Consider the following 15,740-nt stretch of genomic DNA (forward strand, 5'->3'; position numbering starts at 1 on the left):
ACAAATTAATTGTTGCGAAATTAAGTATCTTTAGTAACGAAATTTTTTTGTTTTGTTTTTGGTAAAATGTAAGAATTTTTATACCAAAAAGCATTTAAAGCTCCCCCATCTACAAACAAAGATACTACCACAAAACATCAAAGCAAATAAATAACAAAATGTTTTCTTTCTAATAAAAGTACAAATAAAGATTATTGCAGCACACAGAAAAAGGTCAATAATGGCGCTAACTAGTGGAAAAAAGGTTAATTTGTGTCGGACCCAAGACCCCTATTTGCGTCGGAGTTGGGTCCGACGGCACAGGTCTCAGCGCAGATGACCTATCGATAATCTGCGTCGAATGCAGATCTGACGCACATCTTCATCTATTTGTGTCGCACCTCGTATACGGTGCGACGCAGATGGCTATCCCAGCCCAATTCTCAGAGCTTCGCACATTGGGTAATGCAGAGGGTGATGTGCGTCGCACATTGCCTAGGGTGCGACGCACATGAGTGATTTGCGTCGCACCTTGTGCTACGTGCGACGCAAATTGCTATTTTAATAAAAAAATTATTGTTAGAACTAGGATATACTACAACATTCAATAATTCCATAAAGTAAAGACGATTCTCGAACAGTAGAAGAAGTGAATTGTACACAACAGAAAAAACCAACAAAATTCAATAATTTCATAATTTAAACTCCGACACAAAACAATAAACCACCAAAATTCCATAATTTACAACTCGAACACAAAACAATATACCAACAAAGTTCCTAAAATTAAAACAACGAGATCGAGAGTAGGGAGACATGGTGAAGTCGAAACAAAAAGAACGTAACTTCAATTTCCTTCCATTTCCGACGAAGAAAACTTCCAGAGAAACCAAAAACAGATATGCAAATGAAAATAAGAAAAATAAGTCAATAAATAAATTGGATATAAAAAGTAAAAAAAATAGAAGAACATAATTTCTGATGTATAAAACTCGAAGACGATGAAAAAATGAAAAAATTGGATCTAAACACTGTAAAAATAAAAAACGAAAGGAAAAAATTGTAGATCTGAAACATGAAAAAATGAAAAAAACCGAAATTGTAGATCTAAACAATGAAAAAATGAAAAAATTAGATTTATACAATGAAAAAATGAAAAAACGAAAAACCGAAATTGTAGAATGACAAATTGAAAAAAAAAAAACGAACCTGTCAAAGTGAGAGACGTCGACTGTACGTTGGAGACGAAGTCGCCGGAGAGAGAAAGAGAGTTCGTCGTTTTTCATATCAGTTCGTCGATTTTGCACAATCTCGTCGTTGTTGGCTTGTTCATATCAAATTATTGGCTTGTTCGTCATTGTTCGCCGGAGAGAGAGAGAGAGTTTGAGGGTGTGAGAGAGAGTTTGAGGGCGAGAGAGAGAGAGAGTTTGAGGGAGAGAGAGAGAGAGTTTGAGGGTGAGGAGAGAGACGCGAGAGGGAGACGGTTTTTTAGGGTTTGAGTGAGAGACGAGCGAGAATGAAGCCAATTATGTTTAAATGGGCTGATCTGCGTCGGATGGGCCAAGGGGTCCGACGCAGATTAGCCTTCTACAATGCACTTTAATAAAGTGAGATGTAGATATGGCTTAATGATGTGCGTTGGATGGGCTTTAGTGTCCGACGCACATGAGCTATATGTGTCGCACATCGATAGGGTACGACGCATATAGCTCCTATCTGGTGCTTATGAAAGGATGTTTTGCGTCGCACTCTTAATAGCATGCGACACAAATTAGGTTTTTGCGTCGTTTTGTCTTTCATGCGAAATGGGGCGACGCAAATCGTCCTTTTTCTACTGCAACGACGTTACTAGTAGAAAAAGGACGATTTGCGTCGCCCCATTTGCGTCGTTACATAGCCATTTAGTAGGTTATGTAACGACGCAATTGGAATCGTCGTTACTAAATGACTATGTAACGACGCAAATGCCATTTAGTAGGTTATGTAACGATGCAATTTAGTAGTGTCGGTATAAAAGCCAAAAAAGGCCTCAATTATGATGCGCTTTTTTATAAGGCTACTAGTTTTGAACCAGTGAAAAAATGCACGAGATTTTTTGTGTATATATTATTTGAACCCACTCAAAAAAGTACGGGTTGCATTATGTTAGTAGTTGTTTTTATTCCAACTTTATTGAATTCATAATTATGAGAATTCATGCATTTATCACAATATTTGTTACAACATTTCAAAGTTGAAAATATTATATTTGTCATATAAATTTTTGAATACGTAATTGATACAAAAAACACATCAAAATGCACAAGAAGTTTTAGTATTATAAATTTGAGATATTTGGGTGTTTCTCGTAAAATCATGGTTTGTATATTATCTCATAATTTATATTTTTTTATCATCATATCGTGTAATTAAAAAATATATATTATAAAATCGACTTACGACCCATGCATTCACTAACTGATGTAGCTAATGACATGATGGAACATATGACCAACCTTTTAAAAAAAAGTTGACTGGAAACGCTTTTGCTCCATCGATTGCTTCATTCAAAGGCTCATATAAATTCACAATTCGCATCACTACTATCACTCAATCATGCAGCCTCTTCCACTCTCTTTGATCTATAGTCCTTCGTGATCCCTTGCTCTTGGGTTTTAATAAATTATATTTTGTGTTTAGCTTTAGAACAACAAGTTATCTTCCCGTTGTGGAAATTCTATGGATTTTATGGAGAGGGAACATGATATGCCATGATGATTAAAGACCATGTGCTTTACCATTGGCTCTGATCATGCCAAAAAATATGCCTATATATGGTTCTCTAAAAGTTAAGATTTAGAAGTTAAATTATGAAAGATATATCCATATAAGTTTGAGAAAGAAAATGTCAAACTGTTATTTATCCAGAAAGCACACTGATGTATATCTTTTGTAAGGCATGGTCGTAGTGAGTAGAAAATTAATTGTTGAACGATTATTTACTTAATCAGAAAAATGGGACTCGATTCATTCTTTAAAGTTGTTGTTATCTTTTCTTTCTGAAAGTCTTTAATACACATTTGATCATCAATTATTAAGTTATTATACCTAACAAATGATACATCCATACCTTACACGATATGAAGATAAAACTATTATGTTTTGACCTTAAAACAGAAAAAGTGTGACCTTGTGATCTACATTATTAGTATCTAGTAATGGGAATAGCAGCTTAAACCTAGCTTATGACCTTTGTGGTACACGATTATGACTTTTGAATTCACTAGTAGAGAAAGGTTGATTTGTGTCGGACCCGGGACCCCTATTTGCGTCGCACTTGAGTCCGATGGCACATGTCTCGACGCAGATGACTTATAATTGATCTGCGTCGTATGCGAAAACGACGCAGATTGGTTAGGTATTTGCGTCGCACGTTGTATACGGTGCGACGCAGATGGCTCTCCCCAGCCCAACAAAGAAGGGGCATTTGCATCGCACCCAACTTCACAGAGCTTCAGCCTGGATAGGAAGGGTAATGTGCATCGCATATTGCTTAGGATGCGACGCAAATGAGTGATATGCGTCGCATCATGGGCAATGTGCGACGCACATTGCCTGGCATCTGTGTCGCACCTGTGCCATGTGTGGCGCAGATGTGTGTTTTCTATTTTCTTTTTCGTTTTTTCAGCTTTGTTTGTTGGTTTGTTTCCATATTACTAAATATGATGATTCAAAACTAAACAAACATTTAGATCAACAATTGTGAGCGAAAAATTCGGCAGAGTCTCCTTTGTAATTTGGATAACCCAAGAAATCGTTGGAAAAAAGTTATATATACAAACATCACATGTTTCAATACATCTCAAACCGTCTCAAGCAAGCTAGCAACCAATGATGCAATAATCAACCAATTCAACCAATAATGTACAACTATTACAAACACTAACAAGTTACTTGGCCCTTTCTTCTTCAACGAGCCATACAAAGTGGTGCGCAAAAAGGTCTTTGAGTTCGTTTATATCATTTATAGAGTATGGCTCAAGACTTGAAGGAAACTCCTACAAATATGTTAACTTAGTTAATAAACTTTAAAATGATATAAGTAAAGTAACGAATTTATAACATATATATACCTCATTTTAATCATTTAACTCAAAGAGAAAGCGGATGATTAGTAATATGTATCTTGTCACGAAATAGTCGCTTTCATCTCTTTCTCTTTGTTGAGCACACTACACCAAATTTAATACATATATTAGAGTCGGAAAAAAAATACTAAATAGAATTATAAAATGTGTATTAAATACAAAACCATAAGAGCTTTACCCGCATAGGTATCCAATTCAATTTTGTTCCTTTTGTGGAACCTTCAAGGCGCGTGAATTTTGTATATGCACTAAGTACAAAAAATTGTAACAATAAAATAATTACTACAAACATTTATAAATTATTTAAAATATCATAAAATACATGTAAACTTAGTAACATGTATATATAAGAATTATTAACTTACGTATGCATCAGGGTCTTGATAGCTAAGGATCTATGTCTCCGAAGTGAATCAAATACATATACGGTTTTCTTGGATATAGAAAGGACGAGAATAACCCAATGTTCCCGAAAACATGCAACAAAATGTAAACTCTCCTTCAATTTCTTTCCTTTTTCCAATCATCCTGCATCCAAGTTAAAAAAACCATATGATTAGTAGAATACGAGTAATTAGACAAGAAAATGTTATAAACTTTGAAGAATGCTTACAATGGATTCTTTTATCTTTTGTGTTTCTCGCAAGAAGCCATGGCAATGTTCGATCCGGCAGGGTGGAAATCACTGATGATGTAGAGGACTCAATAGATTATGTTGTAGAGGATGAAGGGATATACCCTTTGCGTTTACAAATGGGAATCATCTCCACATATGATTTTTGACCCAAAAAATGAGGATGCTTGCATTGTTAGCAGCCTGAGATATTCTCGCTTCTTCACTTTTAGCCTAATATAAGATTTAGTAACTAGTCAATATTAAAGAACCAAATGATTATATAATTTCATATGATGGTGGGAAGAACATTTCAAATCGGTATATCGTCTCTAATACATCGACTTGCAAGTTATCTAGATTGTTAGGGTCAATCACCTTTCTAGAGATAGTTCTGAAGAAGAAACACAACTTTATGATCGTATATCTTACTTGGGAAGACAAAATTCCTCGTATTGAAAATGGTAATAAATGTTGCATCAAGATATGATAATCTTGAGATTTCAAACCAACAAGTTTCAAGTCCTTCAGTGAGACAAGGTTTCTAAAATTTGTCGAGTATCTAGTAGGAACCTTTAACTTATGTAGGGACTCACAAAAACTGTTTTCTCCTTCTTATATAAAGTGTAGGTATACATATGCGGACGATCGGTTCCTTCATCCTCCAAATTAAACCTCAATGTGATCAACATGCAAATCATCACACAAGCTATTGGAGCTCATACCTAGATCATAAAACTCTCCATACCATGTCCACCTAGTATAGTTACTCTTAAACCCACGATGAATCAAATGATCTTTAATTTGATCCATACCACGATACCCCCTTGAGTTATTGCAATCACAACAAGGACATAAGACTAACTTTGACCCATTCTTCGATTGATGTTCTAATGCAACTCAGATAAATTCATCAACCCCTTGTAGAAATGTCGCCAAAATTCAATTACTATACATCCAGTTTTGATCCATATTCATACACTAGAGACACCAAACAAGAACATAATCGATCACATCATTCAAAGTGGCTTATCAAATGCAATCATGAGTTGGGTCCTTATCACTCCAACCTAAGCATCCTTGAGTTTCTCATCTCACTAGTGAATGAAAATTTGGTTTTCAATTCTAAGAAAAATCCAGCAGCACTTCCCTACAGCTCTCCAAGTACACGATGAAGATAGTAGTTAAACTATCAACATATGTACCCAGAGAACCTATAATATAATATTTGTTTCTTTTTTTTAAAGTCAGAGTTTTAAATCTTTGACCAAATATTCTCATTAATTTATGCAAAAAAAAAAAAAAAAAAAACTCATGTAGGGTATTGTTAGGTTCGTCTCAATGTGTACTTTTATAATATCAACTTTTTATATTTTTTATTAATGAGAAATTAATGATATTGAAAGTGAAATGTATATCTTGGAGATCGTGAAAAGAAAACAAACATCACTGTATTATGGAACGCTATTATGGAACGTATGGACTATATAATTATGTTTCATTGTTAAAGGAAAAAAAAAAAAGTTTACTTCCGGTTTGATATTAGCTAAATATGCGTAGTAATCACTTATTCCCTTATTAAATGGTCTTGCAAAAACTGATGCTATCTATATGGAAAAGCGCAGGTTCCTATGACGACCAAAGTTGTAAGCGGCTATTGCAATATTGAATTAATATATGGTTTACCGTTTGGTGTTCCAATAGTCGTTATAAATGAATGTATTAGTAATCTAATCTTATTGCCGCCATGGAAAGTCAGTAACCAAATTCACTTCAATATTTTTTTTTTTTGCAACTGGGAATAACAAAAGTTAGGAAACTATTTAATAACTAATTTCATATGCACCAAAGGCAGCTAAGAAGTTAGCAAGATATAGTAGGTTTCTAAATCATGAAAAAAGTCTCAGGCTTGAGTCCATGGAAACTCTTCTCAGTAATAGGATTCTTTTGCGGGAGTCTTCTCCTGCTCCTTTATAATGACAAAATCGAAGACAATAGAAGTTTCTTAGCTGCTAAATCTTCTATGGAAGAACTAGCACCAAATGTTACATTATTAGCTCCACCAACTACCATAACAAAGCTGATTTTTCCTACAAATTTCACCAATATTTATCCAACACACAAGCCAAATAATGTCACCCTTAGCAGCATAGAAAATCCGGCACCAAAATCCAAGACGGCCAAGTGTGATATTTTTGATGGAAGATGGGTTTACAGTTCAGAGGAAAAACCCACTTATAATGCCATGACATGCCCTTTCATGGATAAAACCACGAGTTGTCAAAAAAATGGTAGGCCGGATTTCGAGTACCTGAAGTGGAGATGGGAAGCTAGAGATTGTGATATACCTTTGTAAGCATTTCCTTGGTTACTGATAAAAGAAAAACGTATTTCTTTAGTTCTCCTTAGTAGTTTTGTTTGCTCAATGAATACTGCTCCATCCGTCCCATAACATAAGTCGTGTTTCCTTTTGTATAACCTCTAAGAGGATTATGATATTTGATATCGTCAATTCGTGTTAATTAAAAATATTACAAACTGATATTATGAACATACGTATTAAGTACAGATTGTGATATACCATTATTGTTAGTTATTTGCATCTATGTTTTAACTCTTGAAAATTGATGGGTCAACAAAATTGAAGTATAATCTGACAATAAAACCTACTATTTTTCTCTTTTATTAGGTTTGATGGAAAAGACATGTTAGAGAGGCTAAGGAACAAGAGGATGATAATAGTTGGGGACTCAATCAATAGAAACATGTGGGAATCTCTTGCTTGTCTTTTGTACTCTATAGTTCCTTCATCTAAAGCTGAAATCGTTGATAAGAAAGCCTACAAGGGGCTAGTAGCGAAGGTACATTGAACTCCAGGATAAATAGAATCCCATTTTGTAGTTTGTATTATAGTATCGTATGTTTATTTTTACGGTTTTTTTTTTCAGAAAGTAGCTAATAAAACACAAGTTTTGCACGCAAGGACTTAAAAAATTTGGTCTAAAAAGACCAATTAAAAATCTTCTGGCGGTTAATAACAACCATTTTATGAATTTCAGGCCAGAACACGAAATTTCGGCGTTGACTTTTTTAACTACAATTTACTCTTTCAATTCTTTCATTCCGTCTTACAACTCAGTGCTCTAAGCTCTCTGCAGTCAAAGCTGAAATTTGGTGTTTTGATTTGAAGATCATAAATTGGTTGTTATTAACAATCGAAAGTATTTAAATAGGTCTTTTTAGACAAAAAAGTTATTAAGTCCTTCCCTATAAAACTTATGTTTTATTAGATACTTTCTGGGAAAAAAAAAACCCTATTTTTAATTGAGGTTGTTTTCTTGATATTAATAACTCATGTTTTGTTTGTGTTTGGCTGCAGGATTTTAATTTTACAGTTGAATTTACTATGAGCCCGTTTTTGGTAGACCTTGACAAAAACCATGAAAGTGGCCGCAAAGTTCTTGTTCTTGATAAGATATCACCCTATTCTAAGCAGTGGAGCGGTGCTAATATTATGGTTTTTAACTCAGCCCACTGGTGGACTCACGGCAATAAAATAAAAGCGTAAGTACCTCGGATTGTTAATATATATAATGTAGAATATTTTTAGAAACTACTTTAAGTGTTTATTATCCTTGTGGTGACAATTTGTTATCCTTGTGGTGACAATTTCAAAACGTTGAATGTAATCTTCCACAAAAAAACGTAGATTGCAAGCGATTATTATACTAGTGAAATTTTATTATTCATTTCTATTTTTCTTCTCAAGATTTCACCCTATAATATATAAACTTTACGAACATATAGTTAAAGTTATTAGAATTGGCTGAAAAAACATATGTAAGAATTAAAAGAAATGACCAAACAGCACAAAGCCATCGCTTGTTAGACAGCTGAAAAGTTGTAAAAAGATTTAAACCATATTGTTCAAATTCAGGCTTTATTTTATCATAAATAGTTGAACAGTGATATGTTTTGTAGAATACATACATTGTTTTTACTTTTACAATCTTTGCATAATATTTTTATATTTAGGGTCGAAAATTTATAATTCGCACAAGGGCATCAATATTTTAAAAACGGCGTTGGAGATACTATCGACATATATATGTATATATTGTAACTTTTGCAAAGAACTATAATACCACCTTTTTTTTTTGGAAGAAAATAGAGTTAACCTCAAAGGACATGCATATTCACTTTTTATCCCGTTAATAACCTATGTTATCTTTATGTTTCGTTGCCGACTTGATAGTTGTATTTAATTTTAAAATATGCTATATTTATTATAAATATGAATGATTCTTAAATGGTTTTTAAATATATAGGAAAATCTTTTCTTCAACTCTTTTATCTTATTAAATTTTTTATGTATTTTACAACTTATAGGTATTTTCTTTCACCTCAATTTTTGAATTGTGTAATTAACTTTCAAATTTCACTCACAATACCGATTAGGAATATTGCGAATAATGAACATATGATAATATCTTATGACATATTATTATCTTAGGGAAATTTTATCCGATGAATATTTCTAATAATTATATGATTAGTATTAGGAATAAGATATTATATTTTTGTTTTCCGTAATATTCCTAATAATACCTTTATTTTTTGTTTGAGATGATGACCAATTTTTAATTGTAATCTGCAACTAATCATTGAATTGTGAAAATGCTATTGATTTGTTAATGAATTGTTTCTTTCAATATTCTTTTTGCCTTTGTTAAATCAGGGGGATATTTATATCTTAATTATTGTCAAATACAGTTAAATTTTCCTACAATAAATAATGAAATGAAGTAGCATTAACTATGAGTAATGATAGAGAAGAAGAATTAAGGGAGCTTGTCTAGTACAAAAATTGCGGTAAATGTTGTGAGGAGTGTACGAGGTGCAAAAAGAAAGGATTGAAAGTATTTTTAAAACAATTTGCATTCTTGCCCTTAATCGTATTATATATATGCAAAAAAACCATTTATTGGCTCGGTGTTAAGCTGAAGGTCCTTAAAGTAACAAGAAAAAGCCATACATCCTTAACTAAATAAAACAACAAAGTAGAAGTCCTTACAAATTGTTTAACTTGAAAAAAGTATGTATCTGTGCCACAACCGTTGTAAATGGCATATGTGTTGAACACAAACTTTCTTAATGAATCAAAAATAAATATAATCATTCGTCTTTGCAAAAGCTTCACAAAAACTCCCCCATTGTTCCCCATGTGACAGAGTTGTAAATCTAAGTGGCACAACGATTGTACTAAAAATTGTTAATCTTATTGGTTGATGACATTGATACTTTGTTGTTTCTGTTTTTATAATAAGAAGTTGGCTTGAATCTCATAATATGGGTCAATAATATTAAGTGGTAGTGTGGAACACATAGTGGGACACAAATTTCATCAGTTGATAGTTACTTATAATAGTCGGCATATGCCATATATTTTGTGGTCAAAGAAAACTTACCTACCACGTAATATACTTATATAGTTATATAAATGTAACTCCTTATAAGTTTAATGGTATAGACTGATGCGTAAATTAAAAATTAATTATCAACTGTTGATTGTTGTAGGTGGGATTTGTTCCAATACAAGGGAAAGTTAATCGAAGAGATGCCGAGAGATTTAGCTTACAAACGGGGGATGAGAACATGGGCATCATGGATAAAAAAAAACGTGGATCCAAAGCAAACCAATGTGTTTTTTCGTAGCCTTTCGCCTACGCACAGCAGTCAAAAATATGATCAATGGTGCTACAATGTGACACTACCTAAGATGGAAGAGTCTTACATATCAAGCTTCCCCAAAACTTTTGTTGTTGTAATTGAGACCTTGATCAAAGGAATGAGCAAATTTGGAGTCAGATACTTGAATATAACCGAGCTTTCTCAATTTAGAATTGACGCACATCCGTCAATTTATACCATGGAGTTAAAAACTCTCACCAAACAATACAATGATGATCATTTAAGACATGTGGATTGTAGTCACTGGTGTCTTCCTGGATTGCCAGATACTTGGAATAGATTATTGTATGCTTCCATCTTGTTTGATAATATTCCTGGCAATATGCCAAGGTCTTAATAGTACTTTGAATTCGTTAACATGCTTTAATTTCTAACTAGTTATCACGTCCAGGCTATTCTATAAAACTTTTTTGCATCTTCATTCGGTTCTTCTCTCAGTGTATCATGCAACAATCCCTCTATGTCATCATTCATGTCTAATATTGCATCATGTTCTTCTGTCACATCCGGTTCTTTTTCAATATTTATATCTAAGTACCTAACAACTTACCAGTCTTGGAACAAAACCATTAATAATGATATGATGCCTAACAACATTTATTTACTGCCAATAACGATAATGACAAACATTGCAAGTACGACAAATCTGGTTCCTTGTGCTTTAATTACAAAGGCCTTACTAATGTACTTCTCAACTCCTTCTTCATATTCATCGCTCCATCTTTAAAGCATCTATCATTTTTTATCTATGTTATTCATTTTGTTCCTTAACGGTATGTTGCAAAATAGAACATTAAGTTAGCATCAAATTTTAAAAAATTTAAAAAATCCTCAAATTTTAAAACAAATTGTTAATATAACTTTGAACATTCAATAAAAACAAACTAGCTCCCAAAGCGTTTCACCCACTAAAATAGGAGTAGGGTTAGTCAAAAAAGACATCTTTTAGAACTATGACTGAACACGTTTATCATGTGATATATTTCTTGCCAACTACTTTAAGAAACTGAGATAATAACTCACAGTAGATATATTTGATCCCCTTTAAACTGGAAGTAAACATATGGTTAGTAACTTATAGGACACTTCTATTTCTGTCTCAATGCTTTGTTTTAGGAAAAAATTATTTTAGCTGTGAAATAAAGTAGGTTCTGTTATTATTTTAGCCAGTGACATTTTAGGGTAGATGAGGTCCATGATGAAGTCAACTAAAATCACACATACCCGTGACCACCCCCACGGCTCCAACCACATTAATAGAGTTTAATCCCAATGAGAACATAAGATCATTTCAACATACAAAGTCAAGAATGCTCATATATATGCAAAGATTTGAATAGCTTCTCTTTTTATTACCAGGACTAAACCCAATGAGGCTGACAGTCAATATGCGTAAAAGTCCTTACAAGTGTGAGGTTACAGCATAGTTTTTCTAGGAGTCTGATCACTAATGCATTGAAGCAGCACCTGCCAAAAAAGATAATACTTAACTTGTAGATTGCACTCTAAATTTTATGTATGAAAAGAACATGGTAGCTAGGATCATGCTCTCCAGTAGGAGCAAGGAAACCATAAAATGATTTCTTGAATACTACATTATGAGCTCATACTTCTTTCTTCCAAACAATTCAACTTATGTGGGTCATTCGGATCCCAAACCTACAACACTACCATGTAAAAGAGGTTGCCAAAAGAGAACAGGATTGATATTTGCACTAAAGTTGATCCTCAGTTCCTTGGGCTAGTAATATGAGTAGTCGAGTAGCAAAAAACAATTACAGACCCACTCTTTTAAGGATGAGGATACAAAATATATATTGCGTCATGGCCTCTTCAATACTCTGTTTGCGGCACAATAGCATTCATCAACCCAAAGGAAGATTCTCCTAGTTGATCTTTCTTGTAACGATATTTATCAATAATCACTAGTACAAGGTAACACAAGCTACTTTATTTCACAATTAAAATAATTTTTCCTAAAACATAAAACTCCAAGAACAATTGATTGAAGAGCATACATTTTGAAGCTCGACTAATAATCTGAAATTTCCCCTTTGTTGGGTTTTCTTCAATTTCGACTCTTTGCTATCTTTTCTTGAATAATTTACCCTTTATATTTATATCCTATTACCATCGAACAAAACAATAAATGTAATATTAGAGAATTTCCAGAAATTGATTAAAGAATTTCCAAAATTCACGAAATTAAAGAAAGTACCTTTATTTTGAAGCTCAACTGGGTTTGTGTCTTTTTAAGAATTTCTAGAATTCACGAAATAGAAGAACGCACCTTTGAAGTTCGACTTGTATTCGAAATTTCGCCTCTTTGCTTGTTTTTCTGGAATTTTGCCTCAGTGCTCGCGTTTTCTTGATTAATTTCGCCTACTTGCTGCGTTGAAGACCTCAATTTTGCAGATATACATGAACTAGGGAAGAAATTTGGAATAATATTGAAGGCAATCTTGTGAATTCTCCCTCTTCCTCTTAGTATATAATGACAATTGTGAATTCTTCCTATTTGTAGATAATATATGATTCAATCAGTTTCAGTTCGTGCTTTCAGTTGATAGGAAAGATTTGGGAGATTGAAATCTGTTGGCAAACATTGATAGGGTTTTTTCAGTTGGCGCTCTCGGTCAATTAACTGAGTAAACGGAATTATGTTTTTCCTTGTTTTACGAGGATAAGGCTATTCAAAATACATTCTTTACTTTCTTGTGCAGTGTTTAAAACTTCGTGAAAAAAAATTGAGGGAACTTAGATAATGTTGCGTGAAATTTCTTGTGAAGTGGCTAACGCAACGACCTTATCTTATAATATTGTTATTATTTCATCAAATGCAATGACCATCACCAAGTCGTTGCTACAGATATACCTAATGCAACGGTTACTATAAAGTCGTTGCAATAGCTTAATCCATGAACCTAAATTGAAATGGGTTATTCAATATATATAAAAAACAATCGTTGCATTAGTTCATTTTAATCATTGCCTTTGATTAAAAATGTAATAGTGAAAGTGGGAAGAATGAGGAGAAGTGGGGCGTTGCAGGCCTGATATCATGAAGTAATATTTGGCCTAAGTGTTTCCTTTACTTCCTTTGGCTATACTGTACAGAACAAAGGTCAAGGATACAAATCGCAAATGCTCACTAACAATATACAGAAAATATTGGTCACAAAAGCTCTTTATGCACACAATCTTGGGAAAAAGCTAAAGCGGATATCGAAAAAGTTATGGCTGAAGCATGTCAACCGGAGGCACCCATGATGGTGGGTAATTCAACTACGTCCCTATACTCAAACTGAATAATTGGGTTACCCCACACCCCAGAATTCATGACCACAATTGTTAAATTGGATGAGCCGAGAAGACCCCCAGAAATTATGGTTTCAAGTAGTAGCTCCGATAATGACAGCGATGGCGATGGTGATTGTAACACCCCGTAATTTTAACCCTTTATTTTTGGTGTTTGTTTATTTTAAAATGGTATTTTCCTTTTCATAAAATAAATAATTTTTTTTTGAATTATTTTGGAACATGTTATGAAAATGAGTATATATATTTTTTATGTTGTGATATATTTATATATATTTATTTTAAGTTGTTAGTTATTATTTTAAGTTGTTATATTAGTTTTGTTATTTATTTGGGCGTTTAGGATCCGTTTTATCGCGTAGTATTTTCGTAACGTTGTTGGACCGACTAATTGGGTGATGAAATGTTGCATTGCTTGTGGCGTGTCATGCTAGCCGAAAATTAGCAATTGTGTTGTGGAGGATGAAGAGTTTTGGTGCGTGCTTATGAAGCTAACCTTTGAGCCTCTTGTAACTCCCTATTTAATTCCCCATTAACCCACCTTTATAATCACCTTTAAACCTTTGCTTTATAAGGTTATTAATCAGATTTTGCTGCATTGTAACCCCCACTTTCCGTCCAATCCTTAGAGAGGAAGAGAAAGAGTTCTCTCTTCTCGGATTTTCGTCCATTTCTGCACACCCATTTTGTTTGCATCATATCTCCTTCGTTTCTTATCCGAATTGAACGTGTGAGTAGTCAAAATCAATCTACTCGGAAAGATCTTGCTCGTGCTATAATTTGTTTTTGAAGAAAGGGGAACACGCGACTGCAGTTTTCGTTGCAATCAGACGAGTCATCCGGTTTGTTCCCTATCGCACCTTCACAAAAACAACCGTAGCCGGAGATCTAACCGTTGGATAGTCTTCCAATTTGGAGAGAATGTTTATGACATCTTGTTCTTTACTTTGACCGGAGAGATTTGGAATCCGAGCTTTTGATCACTGGGAATCAAGGTCGGAGTAGAGCAGTGCAAAATAAGAGTTTTCAACATTCAAGAAAAAGGTAACTAGCGTTATTCTAGTTCGATAGAGAATAGATTGTGAACTTAGTGTTAAAATCACGTTCGAGAATGTGTATCATGCTAGGTGGAACTTAGAGGATTTTATGATTGAATTACATGTATTTCATGGTTGTTGGTGTTGTTTTCATACCTTGGATTGCTTATAAATCATCTTGTTAAGTTTTGTTGATTAGTTGTATCCTTGTTGTTGTTGTGGTTGAATTGATTCATTGGTTCACTTGGGTTATCTTTGGATTTTGAGAAGTTGTCGTTGTTGATGAGATTTAGCCTCATGTGAGGATGATTGGTGTTGTGTTAGGCATGTATGCTAAGTGTGTTAGAATAAGTTTTGGTTGATTTACTTGGATTGCGTCTTGGAATCTTAGTTGTCGTTGTTGTTATTGGTGAAGTATGGATGTTTTGGAAGTGCTTGTGTGTGTGTCGATGTGTCATTGAGGTTGGAGTAGGCGTGGGTGGCTGGTGCTAGACTCGAAGGAGTTGTTGTGGGCGAACGAGCGAAGCTCGCAGGCCACGGCAGTGGGCTGCTCGCGACTCGCGAGCCTCGTCGCGACTCGCGATGGCTGGCTGTCGCGACCCGCGATGCTCGTCGCACCTCGCGACGAGGGGTCTGCCTCTTGAGTCGTGCTGTTGCGTTTTTGTTTCCTTTTGGTCTACAGCTTGTGTACCTTTGCTTGAGTGGTCTTAGATATGTATACTAAGGGTGTTTGAGTATTGTTTGGTCGACTTAAGTGTTACATTAAGGGTATGTGCCCTATTTTGTTGGGAAGCCTATGGTTATTTGGTTTGGAGTGTGTTGATGGCTTATGCTTTGTTGTGTATTCTCACGATTGAACCTTGTTGGTTAGTTGGATTTGATTTGCTTGTATACCTTGCTGTGTATAAATTTGAA

General features: G+C 34.1%; 1 protein-coding gene across 1 annotated transcript; it reads left to right on the forward strand.

Annotated features, from left to right (window-relative positions):
* Window positions 1-6,273: 6,273 nt before the first annotated feature.
* LOC125493221 (protein trichome birefringence-like 42) lies at window positions 6,274-10,891 on the forward strand. The gene is made up of 4 exons (XM_048636358.2): window positions 6,274-7,071; window positions 7,409-7,580; window positions 8,099-8,283; window positions 10,297-10,891. The coding sequence occupies exons 1-4, from the start codon at window positions 6,611-6,613 to the stop codon at window positions 10,805-10,807; spliced, it is 1,329 nt and encodes a 442-aa protein (XP_048492315.1). The 5' UTR covers window positions 6,274-6,610; the 3' UTR covers window positions 10,808-10,891.
* The last annotated feature ends 4,849 nt before the right edge of the window (window positions 10,892-15,740 follow it).

Source organism: Beta vulgaris, chromosome 9 (assembly GCF_026745355.1).
Source record: "Beta vulgaris subsp. vulgaris cultivar EL10 chromosome 9, EL10.2, whole genome shotgun sequence".
NCBI lineage: Eukaryota > Viridiplantae > Streptophyta > Magnoliopsida > Caryophyllales > Amaranthaceae > Beta > Beta vulgaris.

What these genes read in the sequence shown, in the direction of transcription:
- LOC125493221 (XM_048636358.2), top strand. Translation starts at nt 6,611, where the DNA reads ATGAAAAAAGTCTCAGGCTTGAGTCCATGGAAACTCTTCTCAGTAATA. An exon ending in AGAGATTGTGATATACCTTT is followed by an intron (nt 7,072 to 7,408) that starts GTAAGCATTTCC and finishes CTCTTTTATTAG; the next exon opens with GTTTGATGGAAAAGACATGT. An exon ending in CACGGCAATAAAATAAAAGC is followed by an intron (nt 8,284 to 10,296) that starts GTAAGTACCTCG and finishes TGATTGTTGTAG; the next exon opens with GTGGGATTTGTTCCAATACA.